The sequence below is a fragment of the Patiria miniata genome, unplaced genomic scaffold (genome assembly GCF_015706575.1).
Source record: "Patiria miniata isolate m_02_andy unplaced genomic scaffold, ASM1570657v1 HiC_scaffold_26, whole genome shotgun sequence".
NCBI classification, from domain to species: Eukaryota; Metazoa; Echinodermata; class Asteroidea; order Valvatida; family Asterinidae; genus Patiria; species Patiria miniata.
The window spans coordinates 4,805,060-4,832,725 of NW_024037065.1; the positions used below are offsets into that span (position 1 = coordinate 4,805,060).

The 27,666-nt window shown below is 41.2% G+C and overlaps 1 protein-coding gene across 1 annotated transcript; it reads right to left on the reverse strand.

Annotated features, from left to right (window-relative positions):
- Positions 1 to 15,722: 15,722 nt before the first annotated feature.
- LOC119733870 (extensin-like) lies at positions 15,723 to 27,446 on the reverse strand. Its single transcript, XM_038207235.1, has 2 exons — positions 27,396 to 27,446; positions 15,723 to 16,349 (listed from the first exon to the last, which is right to left on the reverse strand). The coding sequence occupies exons 1-2, from the start codon at positions 27,444 to 27,446 to the stop codon at positions 15,723 to 15,725; spliced, it is 678 nt and encodes a 225-aa protein (XP_038063163.1).
- Positions 27,447 to 27,666: the final 220 nt, after the last annotated feature.

A 27,666-nucleotide genomic window follows, 5' to 3' on the forward strand; every position in this document is an offset into this window, starting at 1 on the left:
GCGGTAGAAAAGAGTTGCAGACAAAGAAGGACCGGAATGAGGAGGCAGATGGAAATAAGGAAAATAGCAGCAGAAAAGAGTTGGAGACAAAGAAGGACCGGAAGATGGAAGAAAGAAGGGAAGGATGAAAAAAGAGCTGCAGGAACCAGAAAAGACGAGGTGGATGAGATAGATGGAAGGGAAGGAGGAAAGAGGCAGGGAACAGAGGGGCCAGGAGAGACCAGAAGGAGCAAGAAGGGGAGTAAGAGGAGATGGAGAAAGAGGTGGAGGAAGAGGAGTCCGAAGAGATGGAAATGGGGAAAGAAATGGACGAAGAGGAGTCCGAAGAGATGGAAATGGAGCTCAGACTGGAGGAAGAACAGGCGTACGAGGCATGTATTTCATTAATAGGAGAAGAGCCAAATATGTTGGACACGTCATCACCACGGGGCCTTGGAATTGCAGTGAAAGTAATACACACGCCACTATGTAGCCCAAGCACTGCGTCATCATTTTCTACCCGATTCTCCTCCGCCATGTCCCAATCACTATCGTCGTCATCATCATCATTATCATCCCCATCTTCCCCCCGTCATCCCCATCGTCATTATCATCACTGAATTCCACCCTACATTCATCAGAGACCCGCAAGTCATCTAGACATTTAACTGATATCAGGAATTTGCTGGGAGTCAGATTGAGAAGCATCATAGAGAGAACTTACTCCTACAAGAACGGGAACAAGAACAAGAAGGAAATCATCGAGAGGAAGTACAACCTGACAGAATAGATAATAATTGGGGAATTTGGGTATTGCACAACACCATTTTTTTTAGTGTATAAAGGTTTTTTTGTTCTTTTGTTATCGTTGCGGACAACCTACTTTTTAGGACGACCTACTAGTGTTTTAAGTTTTCTTTATTAGCGTTGAGGACGACCTACTAGTGTTTAAAGTTTCCTTACTTCTAGGATGACTTACTAGTGTATAAAGTTTTCTTTATCAGCGTTGAGGACGACCTACTAGTGTGTTTCTTTACTATCGTTGAGGACGACTTACTAGAATTTATTTTTTTTTATTATCGTTGAGGACCACTTACTTACTAGTGTAAGTATTTTTATTATCGCTGAGGAAAAACTACTTTCTAGAGTATAAGTTTTTCTTATTAGCGTTGAGGACGACTTACTAGTGTTAAAATTTTGTGCTATCGTTGCGGACAACTCAATTTCTAGAGTATACAGTTTTCGTATTGTTGCGGACTCTAACGTATAACGTTTTACAAATGTAGATTGTAGTGGACAACCTTGCGGAAGGTGTTATTTTTGGTGTTATTTAGCTATTTGTGTTTCATTTTCCCGCGCCAATGATTTCTGATTTAATATAGCATCTGTAGATTAACGCTGGGGACAGCGTTAGTCTTAACCCTCCGAGCAGCTTACCAAAAAAATCACACCGTGGAAACACGTGGAGAATTTTATCACCACATGTGTTTATAGGTCAATAACCCTGGCATGCCTGTACATGCACAAGATATAGGTCATTCACATGGCCAGGGATTGTCTACAACCTGTCTGGGCTCTTGGCGGCACGAGGGGTTGACACAAAGGGATCGGCGGCACTGAGGGATTGGCCACTAAGATCTCCCGTTACTTGCAAAAAGGCATTGGGCGCCATCTTGGCTTCTGTCTTTCAACACTCCTTACTCCGAAGTGGCTAGGTTCTGGCCAATGGGAGTCTACAGGCTTGTGGTGTATAGTAGGGGTGAGGATTACATGGAAGCTTGGCCTTATTGGCCCATTGAAAAAAAAATATGCCCATATTTGGAAAATGTTGAGAATGAAATCACCACTTTGCTGCTCGGAGGGTTAAGAAGGGGGTGGTGTGACATGAGGTGCCAACGAGCTGAGATTTTGGTCAATCACCAACTTAGATTCCTGTTACGATCATTTAGTTATTTCATATCAGCTTATAGTCAAGTGATTTTATTGTATATAAGAGACAGACGTAAATTGAGCACGTAAGATTAATTACCAACTTTTATTTCTGTAGTAGAATTCACGATGTGCGATCGAAGGCCGCCATGTTTGTTGTGGGGCTGGCTCACGGATCTCTAACTCATGAATATTGATTAGGTCAGGTCACTACTACCGTATTTGGGGTACGCCTATACGGTGAAGTCTTCCTACTTTTAATCCTGTTTAGTGAGTTTGAAGACATGTTTGTTATCTTGAAAACTTAGAAGGTATTATATTCTGTAGGTATTTCTTAAGATTTTGGTCTTTTTATCATGCAGAGCTTTATTAAACGAAGCTTTCCCATTATATTTATCACGCGCGCGATTTCATGCGTGCGTGGTCGTTTTAGACCAATGAAATATCTTTGTGCAGCGCGCGGGGGATATAAAAAGCTTGTTTTGCCGAACGAACATCAGTTGCCGCATACTGGTTGGTTTAGGTGAGTGCATAATTTATCATTTCATCATGACATCTAAGTGCTTATTTTGACAAACTTGTACCGATATAGAATGATAAACTTGTATTGATGATTTGTAGCTATTCCATTTTAGACCTTGATAACTTTGGCACCGTGTGATCTTAGACTTGCATATTGTAAATGTTAGGGGTATATAGTGGTAAGTATATTTTAGTTGTGCAAGTCATCACTGCGATGTCGGCATCATCTATTATTCACTGACCTTGGAACTGAGGTAGTTTTTATACAGCCTGGGACTGGCGTTTATTTACCGGCTTGGAGCTGGCTGAGTAATTGAGTAAATCCAATTTGGAACTGGCGGAGTTTTTCTACAGCCTGGGGCTGACGTTTATTTACCGGCTTGAAACTGGCGTGGAGAGCGCCCTCTACCCCACCTTGCCAGGCCGCCGCGTTACAGTAAACTCTATGTACACAACGCCTAGGACGAAGAGAGCAATCAAGACACTGGGAAGAACACACAAATCTGGTATGTTAACATTTTCATAATTACCAACAACCTAGACAAATTTTAGCGATTATACATGTAATATATGGTAATACATGTAATCAGTTGCAAACCTAGGCTCATACAAATTTACGCTGTATTCCACGGAGGGTCATGGCCCTTTGTATTCCTTAGCTTTAATGAGCCTTGATCTGCCACTGCCTGTAATGTTCTTACCTCATTCATGTGGACCGACGTCAAGTCGATGTATCTTACAAAAGAATCCCCAGTTTCCTTCAAGTTGCATACTCTTCGAGTGTATCCTTCAAGTTGTACTCTACGAGTGTTGTTTCTTATTTTCTGAAACAGCTTCACTGCAGCATTATTTACAAACATATATAGGGACACTTTTGATGTTGAACCAGGGGTATTGGAAAATCGACTGCTTTTTGTGTTTACTGTTGTGCATTAAGTACTTAAATTGCTAATGCTAATTCTTAATCCAGGTGAATTTGAAGGTGTGCCACTGGAGAAGCAAACATCCGATTTCAGTTTGGACACTGGGCATTTAGGCGAGTAACATTGTGCTAAAGTTCATATATTTTGGTTCATGTGGCATGGTTACATATCCAGTAATTGTTGTTGAGGAAGAAATTGTAGGGAATGGGGCCTTGTGGTAAGGGTTTGAGCGTTATGTTGTTTCATTTCATAGTTCTCTAACCTGGTGGTTTTATAAATGAAACTTCAAAGAGCCGTGACCTGTCTATTACTCTTCAAGCATTTCTGTTTTTGAACCAGTGCTAATAACCTTGCAGACCACAACGCTGACTTTGACGTTACAGCAGCTCAAGTGTTAGAGAGTATTGAGCATGGACTTGTTGGTATGTATATTTCAACATCAAGCTTTGTCAGGCTGTCTAGATGCCTGCACATGCACTAGCAAACGCCTAATTTTTTTCAAGAGCCACATCTGTGTGAAATGTACATGTGTACATGACAACGCTGCGAATGACCATTTTGGCCTTTCTGTTGTAGGTTTACTATAATCCTTACGACTAGTGGCAAGTGTTTGGGTAAAGAAATTGACTAGACTGGGATTTGAAAATACGACCTGCAGACAACATTGGGCTAGATTATCCGATTTGTAGGGCACTGGAACAAATGAATGCAAGTCGGAGGATCAGATCCTGCTCCAGTCACTTTCTTTGATAAACATTTTGACTAAATTTAGTACACAGGCTTTGATTTCCCACTGGACGATTCTCAACCGGAGACCACTGTAGCTGCTATTCTGGAGAATGTAGGACAAGATGGACAGAATTTCGCCAAACTTGATGTTCCAAGTGGGGATTGCCAGCTGGAGGCCAGTGCAGCTGATGGAAAAGATGGACTTTCCGAACTTAAAGCGGGTGATTGGTGTGTTGTTAAGTATGACAACAATGCATATCCAGGGGTGATAGAAGATGTCACAAATGAAGAGTTCAAGGTATCTGTTATGAAAAGATGTGGTCCTGTTAGATGGAAATGGCCAGAACCAGTGGATTCTGTGTGGTACACCAGAGAAAATGTCCTCAGGGCAATACCTCCTCCCACCCTGGTATCTTCACGAGGACACTTTGAATTAAAAACCAATTGGCATTCTGAACCTTAAGGAAAAAGTGGAGGTTGATAAAGCACTGAATGAAGGAATTAGACATGACCTTAAATTGATTTGGGATGATCATATGAAAACGTTTCGGACAAAACGTATCACACGTTTTATAAATTCTGCTCTCACCACGAGAAATTTCCCAAACTTTCGTAAAAACCTACATATCTCTCGTTCCCCTCAGCCTATTTTAGTGGTTCAAACTTTATTTTAACGACAGTTTTATTGATTTTAAGTGTCTGTTATTTTCTTAACAGTTTCAAGTTATTTTAAACCGGACTTTTTCAACCTAAAAACACTCCAGGCGTCCCTTTTACACTGAAAAAAAAATGAGCGTGTTGTTTCCCTGTTTGATTACAAAACGATAACAGCGCCCCCACTTGGCGGATTTCATCGGTTCAAGCAATATAAGCTGGATAAAAGAACCGCCTTTCTTATCATTTAAACTTGTTGCTGATTGGTCACTATTGAGAACCGGACTTTTGACATCCAATACCAATCAAGCTTCGATCATTGCAACAGCTCGCGTCACAATGCACATAACGTATGTACATGACCCGTACACGCGCGCAAGCGAGCCGTGGAGGGATGAACTTTTACAAGGTAAATTTATGCATCCCTTTTATTTCTTTCCCTGTGTGGCATATATAAGTCGAATAAGAATTTAATATAGATCATTTGGTAAGCAAAATGTTTTTATAGAAAAGAAGCATCAACAGATAAATGAACAAACTAAAGCAACAACATTGTTCCATGATGGAAGTTTGTTGCGATCGTGTGTTAGGTTGATTCCATTTTGCGCGTGGGTAGATAGGCGTTGTGTGTGTGACCTCACGCGCACAATACACATGTAAACAAAGCTGGGGCCTGAGCCAGGCCTCGTCTAACTGTTTCTTTCATTTCTTATTTCTTTAACTTCAGCCACTTTAGTGTTTATTATTTTATTATTATAGGCTACTTTAAATGACTGATGTTTTCTCATTCTCACCGCTCGACCATTTATAACTGATTTAGTTCAAAGTCTTTCACATGTCATGGTTTATTAAACTGACAGAAACTCAGTAATTTTCAAGAATCAGTAACAACAAAACATGAAACTCAGAACCTGAGAAGTAGTCCCCTAACTAGCAGGTTTAATTCCAAAAATATTTTTTATTTATTGGACTTGCTTCAAAGTTCAATAGTTAGTGGGTATGGTTAGGACTAAGCCTGGTTTTAAATCTGGTCAGCATTCCTTAAAGTTTACTAACATTATTCGTTCTATGTTGGTCTGTTCAACAGCTCAGGGAGAAAACCAGATTGAATTACTGGGACATTGTAAACAACAACCCGTGCAAGAAATTGAAAGGGATCCAAAGGACGGCTAACAAAAAATCTTCAAGTTGGTCATCGAACACCTTATTTGACATTCATATTTTGGATAGAAGAATAACAGCACACAGCACTGAAGTCCTTGTTCATTACAGAGGTTGGTCAAGCTCCTTCGATGAATGGAAGAATATACGTGACATTGTTCAAAAGCCATCAGTTAAACCAGATGCCATATCACTCTTTCAGACAACCTTAAAGACCTCTATTCAGGAAAAACTTTCAGTTTCCAGAGGGTATGACAGCAGGGTGACTATCCGTATACCCATACAACAAGAGACATTCAGGGTTATTCAACATCACGGTGAAAAAGATGAATGCTCAAGATGCACAAATCGGATGACCAACAAGTATCAGCCTAAAAACCTCGAAAACTTTCTGGACTTCGGGGTGGTGGTTTCGGATCATCAATAAAAATGGTGACTTTTCCTATATCAAAAGGGGAACAGCTCGATTCTGGATGTATGAGAGATGTGAACTGAAGGCGTTCTCGGAGGAACTGGAACCCGTACCCGTGCCACGGGGGTTTGTGTTTGTATTTACTTTTGTGAAGGGCTTGGGAACAAGACTGATATGGAAACTGTCTTGTAAGCTACATGAGTGTAATTGTAAACAAGTACTGAATCTTGAAGCATGGCTGTGAAATCTTTTGCACTCTTGAGTTTGATTGCAGTGGCACTTATGCCCCTCCCCCTCATTACTCAACCTGCCAATGAATGGTATGCAACTATTAATAACTTTGCCTCGTATGAACTTTTTAGAGATGTGCAAACCCAACTTAGAGAAAGGGATGATTTTACCTCTGTTTTCCAATATATATGCAAAGAAAATGATGTTGACTTTTTACTGTTGCATGTTAAACCAATACTTCAAACGCTTAAATCCAAAGCAAAACACATGATCAGTCAAGCAAAGCCAAAAATTTCTGCTGGTGGAAAAACAAGAGACAAACTCTTCAGGAAGTGGAAAGCAAGTTCTTATAAACTGAGACTCAAGTTCAAAAGCCCTGGTGCTTTGAAATCAAAACTTGAGAGAGACCTCAAGCTGCAAATAGCTTGCAGAGTTGAAGTAGAAAAAGAACTAGAGAAGTGGAGAAAAAGTACAAACAAGACTAAGAAGGGCACAAGAGACAAAATTTGCAATAGGGCAAAAGTCAGTAAACGTACGCAACGTAGGCAGAAATTGAAAGGCTGCAAACAAATTGTGCAATCACTTCCACTCATAGTTTCTGATGAGGAGGTTGAGCCTGTCAAGATTTCCCTAGAAACAAAAGGACATCAAATGATCAGTATTACCTTCTCAGGTAAATGTACGATTAGTGAAGTTCAATACGACTCAAACCTTAGTGACGATAAGGCCTTGTTTCTGAAAGATCGATATGGTATTTCTGACAAAACCTATCATGAATTGGCCTTTTCATTACCAACATTGCCCAAGTTGTGTTCAGTAAAACAGCATACCAATCAGCTTAATGCCGGTTATAACATACAGTACTTACCCGGAGGCCTTGGTGTGTACTGTAACGGGATTACACACTTATCACCAACTGTATGTTATATTTCCTTTATATTGATGACGTAGGGCTTGAATGGGGCATGCTGGGATATAATCCAAGATGGCTAATGTTATAATGTTTATGTGATTTCCAATCAGTCGTAGATCAGAACCGAATAAACCAGATGATCATTTCCTTGTTAATCCAAAGTCGCCCGATATATCGATGATTTGAACCCTTGATTGTTGTAACTTGGAATCAGGAAGGTTACACTGGCGTAGTCGGCAGGATTATGCCGATATTCGGGTGATTGAAACGGATCGTCTGAGCGTCAGAAATTCAACGTGAGCACGCCGTCACAGCGCTGGTGGAGGCGTGAGTAAACAAACGTCGCAAATGATATAGCGATAGCAATTATAACCTGAACTTGTTATCCTTGACCCCTCGTAGAGTTCTACTAGGACATTGATAAATTTCGTCTCTGTGTGTAAAGTTTTGCTACACCAAGGACTGGTGAACTTTGAACTTTTGATTGAAAAGTTGGTTCAACTTTTGAGTTTCAACTTTCATCTTGACATCGCAGTTACTAAATTAGTTAGTCTGCTGCGTGCTACTGCTTATATTATGTCAGATTCAGACACCATGAACATGGATCGAGCAGTATACTTACGTCGATTCACATCAGAGTACATTAATCAGCTGTGTACGTTGAATCACATCGACACCGCACAACTGAAAACAAAACAGGACAGGATCGAAACCCTCTGTACACTTCCTTAAATGAAGGAACCTGTGGAGGATCACCCCCCCCATCGGGTGCAGCTATGCCAGCGCAGTCCGATCTGGGGCAAATTCTTGAGAAACTCGAGTCACTACGCCGAAGTGAGACAGATTCACTTTGCCAGTCACTTGTCAAAGCCATGACAGAAGCAACTAAGACATCGGTTGCGTCCATTCGCGTGGGACCCGAATTACCGGACTTCCACAAATTATCATCAGATGATGACATCACCTGCTACCTGGCCACCTTTGAGAGGATGGCCAAAGCAGCAAAAAAACCCAAGGAAGACTGGCCGCAAAAGGCATTCTACGCCCTGAAAGAGGAGGACAAGAAGGACTTTAAAAAAAATTGTCGACATCATCCTTTGTCATTACCAGTTGACCCCAGAGGCCTACAGGGTCAAATTCCGAACTGCAACTAAGGATCCTCAAGAAACTTATGAGGAATTCGCAACGCGACTGGAGTTGTATTTCCGTCGGTGGTTGAAACCAAGCGAGGAGACAACTACGACGGCAGACGTCAAGAGGATTTTTGAACACCTCTTGATCGACCAGTTTCTGAACACCATCAGAAATGACAATTTCCGCCTGAAATTGCGGGAGAAGAAACTTGCGACAGTCCAGGCTGTTGCCAGATGTGCTGACGAACACGCACTAAATCGTCGGATGGAAAGCACCACCAGTACCAGCTTTCCCCCAAGACAATCGTGGACGCCCCAACCAAGTGGCGCAGATCAACGACCGCCCCCTAAACCTGACAACGCCAACCCCAGTGCCCCCCACAAAAGCGGTACCCCCACAGCGCCCCCAAGAAGAACGGGAGGATTCAAGTTGATTTGCTTCAAGTGCCGTCAGCTGGGCCATAGAGCAGTCGATTGCCCCCTCCCAACCCCACCCTCGAAAAGTGACACTAAACCACCACGACAGGGAGCAGAGGCTAAGCCAGCCAAGCCTGCGAACACTCCGAAACCTCCGGACAGTACAAGGGCGAGTTTCATCCATCCACCCCCCTCAAGCAGTGCACCTGATGGCGACGACGGTGGCCCCTACATCATGGTGACAATTAACAGTAGCGACGAGAGAGCCTTGATAGACACAGGTTCATCGATTTCGCTAGTCAGTCGAGGCTTGTGTCACTCCCTGAGCTTGGACACCACTTCAGAGCCAACCGTTGGCCCATTGGTCACTGTCAATGGAACTGAATTCCACACAACCGGTTCGTACACTGGAATTGTGGAAGTAACAGGCACAGACATCCCCATCGTTCTCCATCGAGTAGATGAGTTACCAGCCCCCCTACTCCTCGGGAGAGACTTCGCAATGCAGTCCAAACTTGCAATGGATTTCAGCAGTAAGTCATACTGGTTGCAGCCTGAGGGTGATGCACCGTGTGTGAAGTGGCCCCTCCTTGGTCTATCATGTGATCAAGAGTCCCCACCGTGTGCCCTTGTTGAAGATGATGTCGCCCCTGATGCGGACAATCTCTGCGTCGTTCATCCCGTCTTCAGCACAGATGACAACTTTCGCCTTGAGGCGTTACTCGGCGAATTCCCTGATGTCCTTACGACACAACCGGGTCGAACCGATGTCGCCATACACCACATCAACACTGGTGATTCCCCGCCTGTTCGCAACCCAGTGTATCGTCTGTCTCCTGACCGCCGGCATTCGCTGCAGAAGCAACTTGACGAGATGCTAGCGGATGGCCGGATTGAGCCCTCATGTTCACCATGGTCATCTCCTGTGGTAATGGTCCCGAAGAAGTCCAAAGGAGAGTACCATCTGTGTATCGATTTCAGGAAACTGAATAACAAACTGGACGCCTACCCCATGCCGACAGTGGACAGCATCCTTGAGTCCCTTCACGGAGCCACAGTTTTCAGTTCCTTGGACTTGAAAAGTGGTTACCATCAGATGGCCCTCAACGACAACGACAAGGAGAAGACCGCCTTTGTATGTGAGGAGGGACTTTTTCAGTTTACCGTCCTGCTTTTCGGTGTAGCCAATGGACCAGCCAGCTTCCAACGGCTCATGGAGATTGTACTGCGTGGTCTGATAGGCAGAATTTGCTACGTGTACCTTGATGATATTGTCATATATTCCACATCACCCAGCCAACACATGACAGATATTCGTCGAATCTTGCATCGACTGCAACAGTCTGGTCTGACAGTCAACAGGCACAAGTGTGTGTTTGGAGCTACTTCCATGAAGTACCTTGGTCATGTCGTCGCTGGTGATGGCTTGCACACAGATCCCGACAAGGTGGAGGCCATAGTTGCCTACCCAGCTCCAGACAACTTGAAGCGCCTGGAGAGATTCCTGGGCATGGTGACATGGTACTCCAAGTTCATCCCAAATCTTACTGACGTGGCTGCACCACTTAATCAACTGCGACATAAGGAAGTTGAGTGGGTCTGGACCGAGGAGTGCGACGCATCGTTCAAGCAGCTGAAATCTATCCTCGCTTCAGAACCAGTGCTAGCCTACCCAGATCTGTCGAGACCCCTGGTCGTCCATACTGATGCCAGCGACTCCGGTCTGGGAGCTGTCCTCCTGCAGGAAAACGGAGGAAACTTAAACGCCATCGCTTACGCGAGCCGGTCTCTGAATGCTCCAGAACGCAATTATAGCACTACAGAGAAAGAATGCTTAGCGGTGATATGGGCACTAGAAAAGTGGCGAGTCTATCTCGAGGGGAGTCATTTCCAAGTTGTCACGGATCATCAGGCTCTCACTTGGCTCTTCAAGAAGGCTCGACTTACTGGCAAGTTTGCACGCTGGGTACTGAGACTGCAGGCATTCTCCTTCGAGGTGACCTACCGTCCTGGCGTTCTCCATCTGGTCCCTGACGCACTGTCTCGATCTCATGAGAGCCCAGTGGTTGGAGTTGTCCGAAGGCGTCAACCACGTGCAGTAGCTGACACATCAGTAGCTGACATATCACAATCTGACCTTACCATGATGATTGACCCCTCCTACAATGACAATGAGCGCCAAGCTGAGGCATGTGCTGCTCCACGGTGTGAGTACCCACAGACAGAGCCAGTCGACTGGATTCAATGCGACGGATGTGATAAATGGTTCCACATGCTGTGCGTCCATGTCCGAAAGAAGGAAGCAGACAAGATGCCCACTTACGCGTGTCCTCAGTGCAAGAAACAGCGCTGGGAGAACCGACGAGAAATGGAGTGGCAGACTGCATCGCAGACGTCGCTTGCAGAAGCTGACCAGTGTGACCCTGTGCATGACGAGGCACAACTCCGGACGGAACAGGAAAAGGATCCCACCTTGACCAATCTACCGTCTGATTCCCCCGTTTACCGCCATCAGAATGGAGTTCTCCATCACTATCATCAGGAAAAATGGAAAGTGGTAGTCCCCAAATCCCTACAACGAGCTGTACTGCAGGCATGCCACTGCAAACCAATTGCTGGTCACCTGGGACGCAGTAAGACATTGCAACGCATCAACAGTTTGCGGTTGTGGTGGAACGGAGTTGCCAAGGATGTCCGCAGCTTTGTTCGAGCCTGCCAGTCTTGTCGGGAAACGAAGCCAGTTTTTCGAAAGCCTGCTGGTTTCATGTTGTCTACCAGCTCGGAGAGTCCTTGGGAAGTTCTTGGTGTTGACTTGATGGGGCCTCTGCCCCGAAGTTATGCCGGACATGAATATGTCCTCGTTGCAGTTGACCACTACACAAAGTGGGTTGAGGCGATCCCCATTCGCAGAGCTACAGGAAAAGAAGTGGCCAGTGTACTTGTGCGACAGCTGTTTTGTCGGTACGGTGCACCGAAGAAGTTGTTGTCAGATAATGGTGCACAGTTCACCTGTCGGGCGATGGAAGCTGTCTGCACTGAGTGGGGAGTCCAGCAGATTTTCATTTCACCCTATCATCCCCAAAGCAACTGGGTAGAGCGGGTAAACCGCAACCTCAAAGGCATGATCCGCGCATTCATGGGCGATGACCATCGCTCATGGGATGTCCATCTGGCAGAGTTCGCTTTCGCGATGAATTCGGCTCACCACGAGACGATCGGAGTCGAACCGTCCATACTAATGCTAGGCAGGAAGATGACGACTCCACTCAGCAACAAGTGGAACACACCCATCCAGGCCGACGCGGCCACAGATAAAGCAGCACTCAAGACACACGTCGAAGCATGTAGACAGCGTACCCAGGCCAAACGTAAAAAACACTACGACAAGCGTCGACGACCTCCAGACATCACTGCATCAGAGGGCAAACATGTGATGGTTCGCACCCACCCGAAATCGAGTGCTCAGGCCAACTTCAATGCAAAACTGGCACCTTTGTGGCGTGGGCCATTCATAGTGAAGGAGTGTCTTACCCCAGTAAACGTCAAATTGACTGACATAGCAAATCCTTCGAAGGAACTTGTGGCCCACGTAGATCAGCTCAAGCTGTGTTGATTTCACGGACTGAAATATTCCATGATCGCCGTGAACTGTGTGGCTGAGACATTGTCATGTTTTTTTTTCCTTGTTAAACTTTGTTCTTCAACTTTATTGTTACATGTTTGAGAGCAAAAAATGCTCGAGTTGTTTGCATAATGCATGAAAACATGTTTTGGAGACACAGCAAAGCAGAGAAACAAAACAAAAAACCCAAAAAATTATGTGAAATTCTTAGGATTGCAGAACAGAATCCTTTTAATAATCTGTATAACTTTGATCATTGCAATAATTTTGTACACTTTATTTCTAGATGCAGAAACCTTGCTTAGAAGAACCCAAGCGAAACTTGTTTTATTGAGGCATTTTTAGCCATGAACCATTATTTGAGCATGTCATTAACTACATGATTATCTTTCTTTTGATAGGAGGAAAACAACTATCAAGATCTCATAATATATTTTCTTTTAACCCACAGTCTCATTTAGCCGGGGGGAGTGTAACGGGATTACACACTTATCACCAACTGTATGTTATATTTCCTTTATATTGATGACGTAGGGCTTGAATGGGGCATGCTGGGATATAATCCAAGATGGCTAATGTTATAATGTTTATGTGATTTCCAATCAGTCGTAGATCAGAACCGAATAAACCAGATGATCATTTCCTTGTTAATCCAAAGTCGCCCGATATATCGATGATTTGAACCCTTGATTGTTGTAACTTGGAATCAGGAAGGTTACAGTACCAGTCATTAAGAGAAAGATTGACTAAAAAGGTCATCAATCTAGTAAATATTGACCCAATGACAGAATCTGTCATCCGAGTTAAAATATCTGGTGATGGTACTCCGATTGGAAAAAGAATACATGTTGTCAACATTGTATTTAGTGTCATCAATGAAACACATTGTAAAAGTGTAACTGGTAACCACTTACTGGCAATACTCAAAGTGAATGAAAAATATGAGTCGCTCAAAGAAGCACTAAGCCCCCTGATTCGTGAGGTATCTGCAATAGAAACCATTACAATTCAAGGCAGAGTATATGAGGTTGCTTTCTTCGTCGGTGGAGATTTAAAGTTCTTGAATGTTGTGACGGGGTTAGATGCATGCAGTGCTACATACAGTTGCCTGTGGTGTCATTGCTCAAAGGTGGACAGATGGGATCATAATAAGCATTGGTCAATGACAAATCCTGACCAAGGGGCACGCACAGTAGAATTGATCACAGAGTGCGCAAAGCGGAAAAAGAACAAATACAACTGTTCCAATCTGTTTAGCACTGTTTAGCACTGTTCCTTTGATTCGTATTGTTCCTGACACACTTCACATGTTTCTGAGAATAGCAGATCAGCTTGCTGGGCACTTAATAGCAACACTTAGGGAGTATGACAATGAAGTAATATCATCACGACAAGTTGTACCAGGACCAAACATTGCCAAGTTTGAAACTTTTGTTCAGTCTCTGAACATGGTTTGCCGTTCAGTGTCGATAGAGCTGGTAAACTGACCTACAGGGATTTCATTGGACCCGAACATTGGCGAATTCTCAATTCAATAGATTTGAATCACTTCTTGGCAGGTACATCATTCACTAAACTTCCAAGCTTAAAGGAATTGTGGAGTAGATTCAGGATTTTGATAAGTGAAATATCAAACTTGTCCAATCAAAATGAAGTTGCTGTAAGTAAGTATGAAGAAAATGCAAGGTGTCGGCTAGAATTTTTTTTGTAAAATATACCCCACCAAGGATGTCACTCCTTACATGTATATTTTAGCCAATCATACTGCAGAATCAATCAGATTGAATGGTAACATTTCCAACTTCAGTCAGCAGGGTCTCGAGAAGCTGAATGATTATGTCACAGGTTGGTTTTTTCGAGGCACTAATCACAAGAAGCATGCCCTGCAACAAATCATGGAGAAACAAAATCGCATTGAAGACCTTGAAATGGAATGCAAACGTGCCATGAAATTCAGTGTAACATGCAGTTCATGTGCCACTCATGGACACAACAAACGCACTTGTTGTCGAGCTAGTAATAGCAGTTTAAATAAGTGATGGAGATTTGAGTCAAGCAGTGCAGCAGTAGGCCAAAATTCTACTTAGAGATTCCACTGTATGAAATTACATTCAAGAGTATTTATACATGTAGGTGATTGTCACACTGGAGTCAACTTATGACATCATCTTATAATTGTAATTAATTCAAACCTTGTCAGCCATTTATAAATTGTCATGTTCCTATATGGATACACTATGAACAACTGCAAGTGTTTAATATTTCAATTCAGAAAGTGTTTGACATGTTTAATTAATGAAACAATGTGTTTTATTGTAATAAGTTGAAGTTAAATTGTCAGTAATAGTCATTTCATCAATATTTCTTCTCATCAGATTCCTATGTTTAAATAATACTATACTTATTCAACATGCAAGGTTAATCACCAAGTGGTGTTATAAATAATTTGATAGCATTAACAACATGATTTATTGTTACTACTTTGAATTGAAAATTTTAGTTTGTCGTTGGGAACTTTTTCAGTTGACTTTAATATTGAAATTGTTGATATTGTTGATAAATTTGAAAAGTTTGAATGAAATTGTTATTAAATATTGATGTGATGACAAATTAGTTTGTACTACATGTATATTGAAATCAAGCTACATGTATCATGGAATAAAGTTCAAGTGCTCAGTTATTCTGATTTGTAACCATTGACTCTTGCATCATGGATATTACCTCAATAAGCTTTAGTAACGCCATGGAGGCCTGAGGAAACACTAACAGTATTTTGTTTTTTTTGGGGGGGGGGGGGGGGTCCAACAGTCGAAAGCCAGCTACACACGTACGTACACAAATCAAGTTAATGAGTAAATACAAACTTTAAAAATAAACATTAAATTTGAATATACATGTAACTATATCCGAAGAGAATAGGAAAGCAGAGACCAACAAGCAGGCCCGGATAAACTGAAGCCCCTCAAACCTGGACAGTTTATAGGAGACACACACTTGTGAAGAATTTTGGTGGCACACGGCACCCGCGCAGTTTTGAACTACATACAGCAATCCCCGCGTTATGAATGGTACGGTCTGCGTACGCGCTGACCTACTTTCACGGCTGCAGCGCTAGCGCAGGATCCTGCGTTGACGCGCTGTCCAAAAACGGTCTAAACTTTTCCATATATATGGTGAGCTGGGTGAGGGAGTTGGGGTGATGGAGGCTGGGACGATGGGAGCTGGGGTGATGGGGGCTGGGATGATGGGAGCTGGGTGAGGGGTTTTGGGTGATGGGAGCTGGGTCGGGAGTTTTTGGTGGTGGGAGCTGGGTGAGGGGTTTTGGGTGATGGGAGCTGGGTTGGGTGATGGGAACTTGGTGAGGGGTTGGGGTGATGGGAGCTGGGTAAGGGAGTTGGGGTGGTTGGGGCTGGGATGATGGGGGTTGGGTGATGGGAGCTGGGTGAGGGGTTTGGGGTGATGGGGGCTGGTCGAGGGGTTGGGATGACGGGAGCAGGGTGAGGGGTTTGAGGGTGATGGGGCTGGGATGATGGGAGCTGGATGAGAGGTTTGAGGTGATGGGAGCTGGGTGAGGGGTTTTGGGTGATGGGGGCTGGGTCAGGAGTTTTGGGTGGTGGGGGTTGGGGTGATGGGTTGGGGGTAATGGATGATGGGATGATGCAGATTGATGGAAATGGCCAAACAGGGCGGGGTGACTTTCACTTGCTTTTTCATTACAGCTACACTACAATGTATAACAGTTTATAATAAGGTCTTTTCTCTGTACTTGAATGAATTGAATTGAAGCTTCAAATTTAACCTCTTTGGATTTGATGTTTCACCTGTTGATCTGGAGTTTTACCCAAGTTTTTGCATATAGTTCTTCTGTAGTTTTACCTCTTTGGCTTTGATTTTTCACCTGTTTGAACTGGTTGCTCAATTAATGGCTCTAAGCTACATCACTAGACAAATCCCCGTGCTTTTCGATCAATGTTTTAGCAGGCTATAATTATTATTGCAATTTCAACAGCAAACTTTGTCACTCTACAGTTTTCTAAAAGTAGCCACACGTCACCAAGCTCCGCTTCTATTTAAAGAAAATGTTGCTACTAAATAAGCCAGTTCAACATCCTAATTCACTGTTCTGTGAAAATATGAAATATTCATCATTATAACGTTTTGTTAACATTTGTAGCCTGGTGGTTAAATTTCAAAGTGGTGTTATCAATATAATTATTATGTGTACTCGTACTCCTAATGAATTACATATAATGGACTCTATTCAGATAGGCATGGGATCATCACTGTTACACAAATTTGTGGATACAACCACAATTACAAACCAGCTTTTATTTTACATTCCTGGCTGTAAAAATATGTGTTCACCTGAACTTAAGTGGCTTTTGTGCAAATAAAATGTTCAAAAGGAAACTTATACAAGTCTAAGTCATAAGTTGTGTTCTTATTTTTAAATACAGATTTAAGATGCAAAAATTGTCTGTCCCCTGTGACAAACGTGATGTTCAAAAATACACGTCAGCATTTATTCATGGTTAGTTGATAATGTGGGTTGATCAGTCTTAAGAACTTGGAAACAAGGACTTTATTTAAACACCTTTAATGTTAAAATTATATTTAATTTTCTAAAAAAATTAACTTTAATATTGTTTTGTCTGTCCATGTGACAAACCTGATATCAAAAACATGTCAGTATTTCTCACTTCCAGGTTATCAAATATTGACTGACCAGCGTAAAAACAATCTGATTATGATTTATAGGGCACTTTCAACTCTGACGTGATAAAGAGGTCATCTTTGAGAAACAAATGAATATTTCAAGTTGTTTTGTCTGTCCCGGTGACAAACGTGACTTTCTCTGCATCATCCACCTTGTAAATCCTAAAAAAAACCTACAGTTTCTTTGAAAGTTCCTTGATTATTAACATTGAGGTAGTAAATGACACATATCAAGTTTGATTGAAATATATGTATTTTTGTGGAACTAGGATGAAACGAGGAAATAGGTGACTGCACTATGTTCCGACACCCCTATGTTCCGACAACCTAGATTGTGTTACTCCCGGTTAGGGTTAGGAATAGGAATATGTGCAGTCGGAACATAGGGGTGTCGGAACATAGAGGTGTAACCAGGAAATATGTCTGTCCTTGTGACATACATTATGTCTTCGAGATTAACGTGCCATAACTTCGTTAACGTGCCATAACTTCTTTAATACTCTTTGAATTATCTTAGCCTTTCTTGGCTAATAAGCATACACATGGATGTTAATCACAAACCAAAACAGTGGTGAAAAGTTATTGCAAAAATTTCACCTGCAATGTCACACAGTTGTGACATTTACTGTGGATAGACCCACTTATTACTGAAGGAGAATTTATGAAACAGAGGTAGGGATAGTATTATCAGGAGTCACATGCACTGCAGTAATTATTTATGATTGAAATTTACATATAATGTCAAACATGTAAAATGCATTAAATAAATACTTAAAAAATAATTATAATTAAATCAAAAACCAAATTATTTGGCAAAAAAAGAGGGGACAAACCATGTTGTCAATTAATTGCAATATTTTAAAGTATAATGAGATGAGTTGAGAGTTTTGGTTGGTTTTGTCATGTTTGTCAGTTTATTGTCATTCACTTAACTAAATGCCAAAAACTAGCCCAAAAAAGGACTTAAGTTGAAGAAAAAAGACCACATGAGGCTGCAAAAGCCATTTTACAATGCAAGCTGCAATAAAAAAAAAAGTCAAATGTCAGTGGAACTTGTTAAAACATGGAAGTGTCCTGAACTACACGAGTTCCGCGATTCCAAACGCCAGCTGTCATAGCTGTACGTGTGGGCGTTTCGTCGCTTCGTACCTACGTACATGAATGACATGTACATGTACATTGTACGTGCACGGTAGGTTTGTACACAGACACACGTAGTACTAGTGAAATACGCACGTGGCGCCAAAAATAACCTCAAAAGGGATGTTGGTAAAACACGGACCGGTGGGACGTTCGACGGTGGAACGGTATTGAAGACTAACCAAACACTATTTGTTAGCCCTAAAAAAGTTAAATCATCATAAATCTTCATAAATATCCAACCTTTTTGTGAAAAATGCTGGCTGCGCTGGCTGGCTGGGAGCGCAGTAATCTGTAGTGCACCTGCAGAATTGTAGAACACATGCCGTACAGGGATGCATGCCGTTTACAAATCAAGTGTGTAGCTAATGGTCAGTGCATTATATAGCACAAGTTTCATGTATCCTCAACAACTTCTCTGAAAATGTCTCTGGACAATGTGACACAGGAAGGAATTAATAAGACTTCCACAACTATAGGATATCTGTATGAAAGACCCAGTGCTCTGCAAATTGCTGGATGTAAGATGATAGATGGGAACTCCAAGAACTTGAAAAATATTACTTTGACCCAGAGCAAGGGGTCTTAATAGAACATCATTTCGAATGTTTTTTTAATAGGTCAACTACAGATATTTTGCACCATAGGTTTCACACACAATCTCCGCCCACAATAGTGTATGGGCTGTTTTCAGTATGAAAGACCCCGTGCTCTGCAAATTGCTGGGTGTAAGATGATACACAGGAACTCCAAGAACTTGAAAAACACTATTTGACCCAGAGAAAGGGGTCTTCGAACATAGTATCCATCTATTTTTAATACTAGGTCAATTATTGCAAGATGCGCCATATGTTTTACACACATTCCCCGCCCACGAAAATGGTCATTTGTCAGTATAAAGGACCCTATCTCTGGGAATGGCTGGATGTATGATGATAGAAACTTTTCCGGAAATTTTGCTGCCAGCAAAACAAATTGCGTTTCGTATTCCTGCAGCAAAATTTCCGGAAAAGTTTTTCATTCAGTAAAATAAACAGACTCTTAACATGAGTTTGGACATGTGTAAACGGTTGTGGGTGAAATAACAATATGTACTTAGATGTACTTTAACATCTGTAGGTGTTTGGTCAAATTTGGTTGATTGTTATCACATTAAATAGCATAATAAAATTTGCATTTACGGAAAGTGCGTAAAATTACGGCAAAAAAATACGGAATATTTCAATTAACGGAGTCCGTAAATTTACGGATATTTTTAACAGTGCATGCTCTGGAAATGGCTGGGTGTAAGATGATTGATGGGAACTCCATGAAACAGAAAAACATTACTTTGACCCAGAACAAGGGGTCTTCGTATATAATTTCGATCTATTTTTAACAGTAGTTCGATTATAGCACGATGCACCGTATGTTTTACACACAATTACAGCCAACAAAACGGGCCGTTGTTTGTATGAAAGACCCCATGCTCTGGGAATTGCTGGTTGTAAGATGATATTTAAGAACTCCAAGATCAAGAAAAACATTCCTTTGTCCCAGAGCAATGGGTCTTCGTATATAATTCTAATACTTCTTCAATAGTAGGTCGATTATTGCACCATGCGCCATATACACGAAATCCACGCCAACAAAAATGGTTTCAGTATGAAAGACCCCATGCTCTGGGAATGGCTGGGTTTAAGATAATAGATGGGAACTCCATGAAACAGAAAAACATTACTTTGACCCAGAACAAGGGGTCTTCGTATATAATTTCGATCTAGTTTTAATAATTAGTTAGTTGATTATTGCACGATGCGCCGTAGGTTTCTTCACGCAACAATGCCAAGGTACCTGACTCAAATCAAATATTGCTGCATCAATATTGCTGCATTGGGTGTGAAGTTTTTGCTTGGACTAAGCTTTACATTAAGATCCACAAACGGTCAGTCTGAACTTTTTTCGTTTTTTGGCAATATACATTTTTCAGACTGAAATGTCTTCTGTTGACATTTCTACGCCAACTAAGGGACGATTCACAAGATTCAATAAAAGACGATTGTAAACACCATCCCATACTAGTTGTTCACTTTGGTAAACTTTGGTACCACTCTTCTCCAACAATTTTTGTTACAATCATTTGGTCATATTTGATATGTCGTTTTGTTCACTTCCCAAACAAGTATCCATTTTGTTAAAGCAGAGCATTATGTCCACATGCTGTCCGAAATGTTAACCTACGCTAATTTAAATTTGTCTGGCAAATATCTTCAGCAACTTGCGTCCTTTTTCAAGACCTTTACCTCAAAAAGCAGGTCCTCCAAATGCTTCATCATAATCAACTTCTTCTGTTACAGACTCTCTTGCAGCTTGTTCTACCAATTTTTCGACATATACTTTGTCATGCATTCAACATGATATCGAGCATCAGCAACATGCAGATCACTAAGTGCCCCTGACACGAACCAAAACCTGACTTGCCCCGCTGGGCACAGGTAGCAATAATAGCATCCAGGGCCACGATCTGCAGTTTTACATAACGCAGCTTTTCTCCATATGCCAGGGTGTTTTTGTCTGTCGTGTGACATCACATTCAAACCCACAAAACAAACAATGCTCTTTGAAAATAAATCCTCTGCACATTTTGCAGCTTGTTCAAGATGTCTACTGACTTGCAATCTGAATGTATACACTGACACACAGTTTTTATGGTAGTGTACCGGTACATGCAGAGAACTGTCAACATATTCTTTGCTACAGCTGATAATTGATTGTATTCGTACAAGCCCAGCTTCTGTTAAACTTCCACATAAACAAAATGCATGTATACATGTAAACATACACTAATTTAAATTTGTATGCCAAATAACTTCAGCAATCTGTGGCCTTCTTCAAGACCTTTACAAATGTACCTCATGATTCATGATCCAGGCTCTCCCTCTCTCCCGCCGATTCATGATCCAGGTTCCTCTGGGCTCTCCACAGAGATTCTTCTACTGTCTGGTTTAGGTCTTGGACGCAGGTATAGGCACTCTTTGTATTCCTTTGTACTGCTTACAGACTCCCTGAATAGGGTGTTGGCTACATTGCACTGTGCCCCAACTTGTCCCATCATGGCAGGTTTTTAGCTCACTATCACATGCAGTTCTCGCACCTTTTCCCTGACATAGTCAGAATTTTTTTCTTTCTATTACATTATTTACCTTTTTTTTTTCACCATGAAACTCATGAAAAAAGCGGCACTCGCAAAGGTGGACTTTGTAGATGACACATCCATGGCTAGGAACAGGTGTGTTCCCTGATGAGTTCTTGTTGCCAGTTATGAGACATATCTTGCACTTCTTGGCCCACTTGGATCGTGTCCATTAGCGGCGGCGACTGGGCAAGTTCTGGGGCTCTCTCGTTTTGGACAGTAGCTGAGATGTGACTTGCAATCTGGATGTGTACATTGACACACAGTTTCTATGGAAGTGCAGAGGTAGCAGCAAGTCATTTTTTGCAAGTCCAAGTCAAGTCACAAGTCATTAGGTCCAGTCAAAAGTCAAGACACAAGTCATTTGGTCTAAACACAAGTCAAGTCACAAGTATCTTTGTCCAAGAACATTTCAAGTTGCACATTATTTTGTCCAGCTATAAGCTAAAAGAACCTGGCGTAAACTTACGAGTTATTTTGAACATGCCTCCTTAATTCCCCTTTTTCAATGTGTTGCAATTACTATTCTTGTAGTTTATCTCACATCTTTCGGATATTAGCCCTTTGTACACTTTAATACATTTACTTAACATTGTAGAAATTAATGTTGAGATGACATGAACAAAAGACTTCACTCACTTGATTACAAGTAGTATATTAACACTTTATTATTCAATTTTCATGTATACTAAACGCCAACCAATGGGTTAGGCTATCCGGTATTTTACATGCAATTGACAAAGGCCTGCTTTCTTTTTATGGTTACACCTCTATGTTCCGACACCCCTATGTTCCAACTGCACATATTCCTATTCTTGATCCTAACCCTAACCGGGAGTAACACAATCTAGGTTGTCGGAACATAGGGTTGTCGGAACATAGGGGTGTCGGAACATAGAGCAGTCGCCCTTTTTTTGAAAGGTTCCTTTCAAAGTTTGTTCAACCATTTCATTAAGCAAGAGACTTGGTCATTGAAAACTGTAATTTGTTGTGACAGTCTTTTTGAAAACGTTTGAAACTATTTGGAACTATTCATTTTACTGGATTCAATTACTGAGGTCTATTTTCTGGAATGAAACCTTCTCGCTGCAACTATAAACTGCATTTATAAACACCTTGAGTGGCCTTTTTGGGCCTTGTGTTGGGAGACTTCAATTGAAAAAAAATCTATTTTCTCCTGTACAAACTGTAACACTTCAAATAAACAAGATTTGATTGCATAGTATCACTCAACTTTGCTCTGTGTGGCCTCATAATTATTCCTCCATGACTGAATACACGTTCGATGGGGGAGCTAGTAGCAGGAACAGACAGCACCCTCATAGCAAGAGGAAAGAGTCTGGGGAGGCTGTTCTTATTTACCAACCAGAAGTGCAGGCAGGCATTACCCAACGTAACAGCTCAGCTCACTGATATGATCTACAGCTGCAGGCGAAATAGAAACCGCGCAGGCCAAAGTCCGTTTTTTAATGCACTTAAGGCGTAAACCGAATAGCTAATTAAAAGTAGAGTAGCTTAATTAAGTGTATTGGGTCGCTCGAGTAGCGTTTGACTTGGGTTGATAACAAGTCATTTCACAAGTCAAAGCTGGTATTTACAAGTCAAGTCACAAGTCACAAAAATAGCGACTCGAGTCCGACTCGAGTCCAAGTCACATGACTCGAGTCAGCAACTCTGTGGTAGTGTACCGGTACATGCACAGAACTGTCAACATATTGTTTGCTACAGCTGATAATTGATTGTATTCGTTCAGGCCCAGCTTCTGTTAAACTTCCACATAAACAAACATTCGTCTGCAGCCATGATTGAAATGTGACTTTTTAAGGCCAAATAACCTACATGTATGCCGAATAGATAATATGCCTTCAATCTTGATGTATCTGTCAACACGGACCCCTCATTTAACTTTCGAGAAAATATTTACAACTTTTTTAATTGAACTTGAGTGTTGCGGTGCAAAAAATATTGTTCAAGTCCGTGCCAGTATGTTGTATGAAAAATACAACTTACAAGTCCAAACAAGCAGCAAGACTCGGGCACAGACAAAAATAACAAAGGCAGGCCGAAATACATGTATACATGTAAACCTACACTAATTTAAATTTGTATTCCAAATATCTTCAGCAATCTTTGGCCTCTCCACAGAGATTGTTCTACTTGCTGGTATAGGCACTCTGTGTATTCCTTTGTACTGCTTAAAGACTCCTTGAATAGGGTGTTGGCTACATTGTACTGTGGCCCAAATTTCACCATCCTGGCAGGTTATTAGCTCACTATCACTATCAAGTTCCTGGCATGTTATTAGCTCACTACGACGTGCAGTTCTTGAACCTTTTACTTGACATTGTCAGTATTTTATTTTCTTTCTATTACGTTATTTACATTTGTTTTCTTTTTTTGTCACCATGAAACTCAAGAAAAAAGCGGCACTTGCAAAGGTGGACTTTGCAGACGACACATCCATGGCTAGGAACAGGTGTGTTCCCTGATGAGTTCTTGTTGCCAGTTATGAGACTATATGCCTATATAACTTGGTGTCATTAGCAAACATCTTCATTTCGAAATCCACATTATCGCGCAAGTGATTAATGTAGAAACAGACACAAATTGGGCCTAGCCTAGAGTGAGCCTTGGTGGCACTCCACTGCTCACATCCATCCAATCAGACTCGGCGTCTCCCACCGTAACTTTTTGCATCCTTCCGACAAGCAAATCTTTCAGCCAACTCCATATTTGGCTTTCCACTCCATGTGACTTATGCTTGGACATTATTCTCCTGTGCTGGACAGAGTCGAATGCCTTTGAGTAGTCGACGTAGATTTGTCTGCGCCTCCTCCCTCATCCTTGTGATATCTTCAAGGGTTTCTAACAGGTTGGTGAGACAAGACCAAGACTTTCAGCGTGACTGAGGATACTTTTTCTGGATGATGCCTTTCATCATGTTGCATAGAATTGATTTGAGGCTGACTGGCCTGTGGTTCCCTGGAGAATTCTTGGAACCTTCTCTGTAGATAGGAACCACTCGAGCATTCTTCCTTTCTCTTGGTAGTTTACTTTCATCCAGATATTTTCTGTAAATGGTGTACAGTGGTTTTGCCATTTCATCAGCTCACATGCTCAGCACATGGGGTTGGACACTGTAGTATTTAGCTGCGAAGCAGAGAGCAGATATCACATCGTCGGTTGACGCGAATGAAAGAACATTCAGGTTGAAATCAGGATTGGCATTTCATTAATTTTGCCCCCAGCTCTCAAAAATATGCTCACCATCCCCAGGGATTTTGTCTGCCTTTAAATTCTTTAGCTGCTCTTTTACATCCTCCACAGTTAACTCACAATCTGTTTAAGGTACATGTACTCCTCCATGTATTAAATAGGTTGTAGCTCGGGAACCTTTTCCAAAGACAAAGTCAAAGAATCAGTTCAAGATGTTTGCTGCCTCCTCATCTGTACATGTCAACTCACCATTCTTCAAGGAGTGGCGGGAAGTGAACAAAACGACATTTCAAATGTGACCAAAAATTTAAAACCAAAATCGTAATGAGAAGAGGGAATATACACATCAACTTCATAAAACTATATTTTTCTTAATTGCTATTGATATACCGGTACTTGTAAGGTATTTTATTAAAGGGAAATTACAACATTTGCAAACATCAAAAAATAAAACTACCAAATCATTTTGAAATACCTTGCTGGACTGTCAGTGAATGACAGTGTAAAGCATCCTGTAAAATCATGGCACCTGGTATACTGTCATTTTCAAGAAAAGTGGTATTTTTGTATCAATTTCCAACGCTGATCGGCCGATCAGCGTTAGAAAAAACTGGTTTTTTTTCAAATACTGGCCCCCATTGGCTATCGCACTTGTTTGCAATCGATTACACACCTATGAACTGGTACAAGCCAGCTAGACTGGTTCCCCTGACCTTACAATTCTCCAATATATGTAAACTGCTCTGTTTCTTCTTAAATGTAGTCAGGGAACCAGACTTCAGGGAAATGATTGTTTTTCTTGTTTTTTTTTATAGCATTTTCGAACCCAAAACCTAAAAAAAAAACAGTGTAACTATATTTGCTACATATTTCCAACCCCCCAATTCCATCCATTTCTGAAAATTACAGCAAAAGCAAATGATGTATATTCCCTTTAATGTTACTGTGACACACATACATGTACACGTAGGTCTAGTAAGCATTTTATATTTATTATGTTTATAGGATCATGTAGAGGATAACAATTTGTTTCATATAACCGACATATATGTAGATCATTGTCATTTGATATATTTGAACTTTCATAAAATTGTATATATCTCTTCCGAAACCACTCTTTCACGACCCCAACTCTGTAGCACTGGCTCTTAGGATCAATTGGCGCTACGCGCAACCCTCAAACCAGTATGCATTTGCACACAAATACCATGTCATGTAACAAGAATAATCCTCTTAACTGTTGAATAGTATTTGGGGCTATTTGAGCTCAGGTGTGAATGGGAGCAATAACAAATGTCACATTTTGGATTTCCACCAATCAAATGACAGGGATGTCGCTTACATAATATATATTACTCAGTTTTGTCAGTTTTGAAGGAAGGCAAAGGAATATAGTACAATTTTTGTCAGTTTTTTTTCAGCATCTATATGAACACAAATCTTACGTTTGAACAGGTCAGCGTGACAGTTATAATAGGGGCGTAGCAAGGTCATTTTATTGGGGGGGACAACAACTTGTGATACATTTAAAGATACATTTGTCTATACGGAGTATGATTTTTAAAAACTTAGTTAAATTTATGGGCTTATTACGTATTATTTTTCTAGAGGTATTCTGATTTGCGCTGCAGTGCGTTCAACCTAACTGTTCCTCTTACCGTGTAAAATATGTATAAAAATTATTTTACCTAATTTTGGTGGTTTGTATTGTATCTGTATTGTGACATTTTTTTTTTATGCTGTTTTTATAAACATTCGTATTCTTTTTTACTAGTTCACTGTATTATCTTCAGTGTATTTTTGGTGATTGTGCATGTTTCTTGTATTTATGCAGTTGCACGTATGTGTGCCCATTTTAATTTTGTTTTCATGTAGTTTTAATATGAGGGCCCATTTGGAAAACATTTGGTAGTACATTAGCATAATCTGACTGGACTTGGGTGAAAAACATTGTTGATTGTAATTGTGATGTTTTTATGCATTAAACTGTTGCTATAAATTTTACAGGTTTTTCAATAATTGAATATCATATACATGTAAATCCAACAAAGGTTTTTTACCATGATTATGTACAGTTTTGTAAAAATATTAGCAAATCAATCGTTTATGGAAGGACTATGTCTAGACTCCTAATTATGAGCTACATTGTGAATTTGAAGCATTAGTGGATTTGATGCACCGAGTATTGGATGTGCCAAACCAGGATGCTTTTGGTCAAGTCAAATGCAAGCAACACACGAAATATGCATTTTGCTTCAATAGAAAGTTCGAAGTTAACTCTGACCAAAAGAATAAATACACTTTTGCCCCCCAAAAAATAGTTACCTTCTATCGCCTTACACCCAGCCATTCCCATAGCAGACATAGGGTCATGCGTATAGCACCTTATTGCGCATCGTGAAATACAGTCATGTACGTAAAAAACAGTTGGTTCTTTTTTATCTACCCTGTATACGAAGACTCGTTGCTCTGGGCAAAAGAAGTATTTTTTTCTGGATCTTGGAGATCCTGTCTATATCATCTTACACCTAGCAATTCAAAGAGCGCAGGGTCCTTCATACCCAAAAACGGCCCCATTTTTGTGGTCGGGGATTGTGTGTAAAACATGGCGCATCGTGCAATAATGGACCTACTTTTAAAAATAGATCGCAATTTTATACGAAGACCCCTTGCTCTGGGTCAAATTAATGTTTTTCTTGATCTTGGAGTTACAATCTATCATGATCTTACACCAAGCCATTCGCAAAGCATGGGGTCTTTCATACTAAAAACGGCCTATTTTTGTGGGCGGGGATTG

What these genes read in the sequence shown, in the direction of transcription:
- LOC119733870 (XM_038207235.1), bottom strand. Translation starts at nt 27,446, where the DNA reads ATGGGGCCGTTTTTGGGTATGAAGGACCCTGCGCTCTTTGAATTGCTA. An exon ending in CGCTCTTTGAATTGCTAGGT is followed by an intron (nt 16,350 to 27,395) that starts GTAAGATGATAT and finishes TATACATTGTAG; the next exon opens with TGTAGCTGTAATGAAAAAGC.